Below are 3,027 nucleotides of genomic sequence, written 5' to 3' on the forward strand. Positions count from 1 at the left end.
ACAAGGCTTTTAGGATTTACTTTACCACTTTTAGTATGTTCTGTTGCATGGACTTGTATTGCATATAAATACGAGGAAAAACAGCTTGGCCGCCGTGCCAGGCCTGGGCCGACCTCCAGGCCCGGCCCTTTCGGGCCGTGTTTTTTTTTTTTGGCTTCGTGCCGGGCCGGGCGGGGCGGCACGACTGGACATGTGTATAGATGAGGACGAGCTTCGGTCGCTAGCCCACAGCCCCACACACACAGGGAGGGGTGTAGCCGTGTAGCAGAGCAGCGCGCGCCATGTCCCTGTCCGTCGCCGGCGCGCGGACGACCTCCCTCCTCCCCTCTGCGTTCGCCGCCTCTTCATCGCGCCCGCGCCTCATCGCGCTTCCTCTCCTCCACCGCCGCTCGCACGGCGCCCTCGCCTCGCCGCCGGCCGCGGGCAGGCGGCGGCGGCGGCTCCGGGTGCGCATGGCCCGGACAGAGTCCACCGGCGTCGGCATCGGCTTCCGCGCGCCGGAGTTCGAGGTCTGTCAGTCGATTTGCTTCCTAAAGTCCTGATCTAGATTTGATTTTGAGCCTGATGATGCTGGTGTGCAGCTCCCTGAGCCACTGACCGGGAAGCTCTGGACGTTGGACGACTTCGAGGGCAACTCTGCACTGCTTGTCAGTGAATTTTTATTTCCTGTGCAAATGAGTCTGAACCTACAGATATATGCTCAGTTCCATTGTTCATTGTTGTCAGCTCTTGCAGTTCACATTCTGAACCCCGTCTGAATTGTTCTCTGTTCAGGTTATGTTCATATGCAATCACTGTCCATTTGTAAAGCATCTGAAAAAGGACATTGCCAAGCTCACCTCTTTCTACGTGGAGGTAACGACCTCGAAGAGCTGGCAGAGCTTCCTGTTCTGTTTACATTTGTGATATGACTTCTACATACAATATACAGAAAGGACTTGGTGCTGTTGCCATATCGTCCAACTCAGTTAGGACACATCCCCAGGTTAGGAGTTGCAACCGATGCTTGCTTACTTGCCACCTTGTTTTTATGCTTTTTCTGAAACAGGACCAGGAGTTTCTTTTGGACATAACATAAGGATCTCCATAATTTTATTGTAGCATGCTTTTTAATTGTTAAGATCTGGAATGCAAGACTTTGACTATGACTACTCTGGTAAAACAAAACTACAGACTGTCAAGCATTCTTTCAATGTGCTCTTACATATATTGGTACTCAAATTTTGGAAATTTTAACAGCATATATTGCACAATAACTTTTGCTTAGTGACAGTGGGGGTTGCTTTACAAACAAGTTACTAGTTGAGTCCTCAGTTCTGCTTTTCTGTTCTCACGCTCCTTTGTGAGGACATATGTTTTCTATGATTCATGCAGTTGTTCAGGTTTTCTGGTTGAACCAAAAATTGACTTTTTTGTTACTGCAGGATGGCCCAGAACGTATGGCAGAAGAAGCAAAGTTGTTCAAATATCATTTCCCATATCTTTATGATGAGGTCTGGCCATTTTGTGCCTTCAATTCAAAGATATTCAATGACCATGAAGATGTTTAGTTCAAGTGCTATGCTTTCAGCATTGAAGTTCTTCCTTCTGACTAATTTTATTTATTTTTTGTTTGTCACTGATACTACTGCAACTTACAGTCTCAAGAAGTAGCCAAGGCTTTTGGAGCAGTCTGCACACCTGAGTTTTACTTATTCAAAAAAGTAAGACCACTGATTCCAGCATTCACCGATTGTGCAATATCCAAATAATAACTGATTCTATTCATCGATCGGAAAGCAGGATGGGCGAAGGCCTTTTGAACTTTTCTACCATGGACAGTTCGACGATTCAAGACCCAGTAACAACGTGCCAGTAACTGGAAGGTAAATTTTGTGACGTTGTGTTAGCGCGCGCACAACTCTGCAGTCTCCCCCTGTGCTCAAAGTTCTTTTCCCAATTTTACAGGGATCTAAGCCGTGCAATTGACTGTGCGCTCAGTGGCCAAGAATTGCCCTTTGTACAAAAGCCGAGGTCACTTTGGCTACCTCAGAATTTGATTCGCTGTTGTCGCACCTTACAATTTCATTTCTGCTTTCTGACATTTGTGTTTGGTTCCCTGTAGTGTCGGCTGCAACATCAAATGGCACCCATGAGGTGCTCGTGTACCTCGTAGTGTCGGGCTGCGGCGAGAAATATAGGGATGTTTCACTTCTTGGTACAATACAAAGATGGAACACCTGATTGAGGTGGGTCGTGCTCCATGTTCGTATTTTGGGATTTACATCATGTGGATGATGGAATTAAACTTTGTTCAGCATTTGATTCGGTGCAGGTGCACAGGGCGCTGAATTTCAAGTCAGTGTTGACTGCCTTTGGGAACAGAATTGTGCGGGAGAAACCTGGGAACTTTTCTTGTGTAACAGGGGCAACAGTGTAGCGCTAGCGCAGCAACCAGCAAAAGGCCCGTGTAAAGAATTGTTTACACATAATTGCTTTAATTCTACCTTTTGTAGGATATCTAAGAGGTAGCACAAGATGTCCGTTTCACGTGGTAATCCCAGAAGGCATTGATATTATTACCTTATGATAGTATATGTTTGTGTAAGTGATAGCACAAGATGGTCTAAGAATGGTGGAAGCAAGGTCAAAAAAAAAAAAGAGAGGAGGAGCAATCCTGTTTTGCGATTAAAAAAGAACTGGCTTCGCCCGGACTCGAACCGGAGACCTTCAGTGTGTTAGACTGACGTGATAACCAACTACACCACGAAACCATGCGTTGTTTCTAATTGTATCACTCTTTCAAATCAGACTATGTGCTGTGAGCTAACCACAATTCGGTAGCGACACAATGACACCATCAATGCCAGAGGAACAGAATTGCCCAGAACAATATTGCTATGAACCTTCATGCATTAGTCGTTGCATCTGTGCTCCTTTGCACATATTCAGTTTAGTCTGAATTTCAGTACTAACCTGTCCTTGGACGTTGCAACATTTTTCCCTGAAATCATATGATTCGAACATACACAGCATGAACGCAGTTTA

The 3,027-nt window shown here is 45.9% G+C and overlaps 1 protein-coding gene and 1 non-coding gene across 3 annotated transcripts; one reads left to right on the plus strand and one right to left on the minus strand.

Annotated features, from left to right (window-relative positions):
* The first annotated feature begins 232 nt into the window (after positions 1–232).
* Positions 233–2,706, plus strand: LOC136551243 (uncharacterized). Of its 2 annotated transcripts, none has more exons than XM_066542823.1 (10): positions 233–509; positions 582–647; positions 775–855; positions 932–985; positions 1,425–1,493; positions 1,641–1,703; positions 1,783–1,865; positions 1,948–2,013; positions 2,105–2,228; positions 2,298–2,706. In XM_066542823.1, exons 1-9 carry the CDS (start codon positions 282–284, stop codon positions 2,133–2,135), a joined length of 741 nt encoding a protein of 246 aa, XP_066398920.1. In that variant the 5' UTR covers positions 233–281; the 3' UTR covers positions 2,136–2,228; positions 2,298–2,706. The 2 variants fall into 2 exon arrangements, with proteins under 2 accessions (XP_066398920.1, XP_066398919.1); XM_066542822.1 differs by having other exon boundaries at positions 2,315–2,706.
* On the minus strand, positions 2,680–2,753 carry TRNAV-AAC (transfer RNA valine (anticodon AAC)). The gene has a single exon. It is a non-coding gene; the product is annotated as a tRNA-Val (tRNA).
* Between the last annotated feature and the right edge of the window lie 274 nt (positions 2,754–3,027).

The sequence above is a fragment of the Miscanthus floridulus genome, chromosome 4 (genome assembly GCF_019320115.1).
Source record: "Miscanthus floridulus cultivar M001 chromosome 4, ASM1932011v1, whole genome shotgun sequence".
NCBI lineage: Eukaryota > Viridiplantae > Streptophyta > Magnoliopsida > Poales > Poaceae > Miscanthus > Miscanthus floridulus.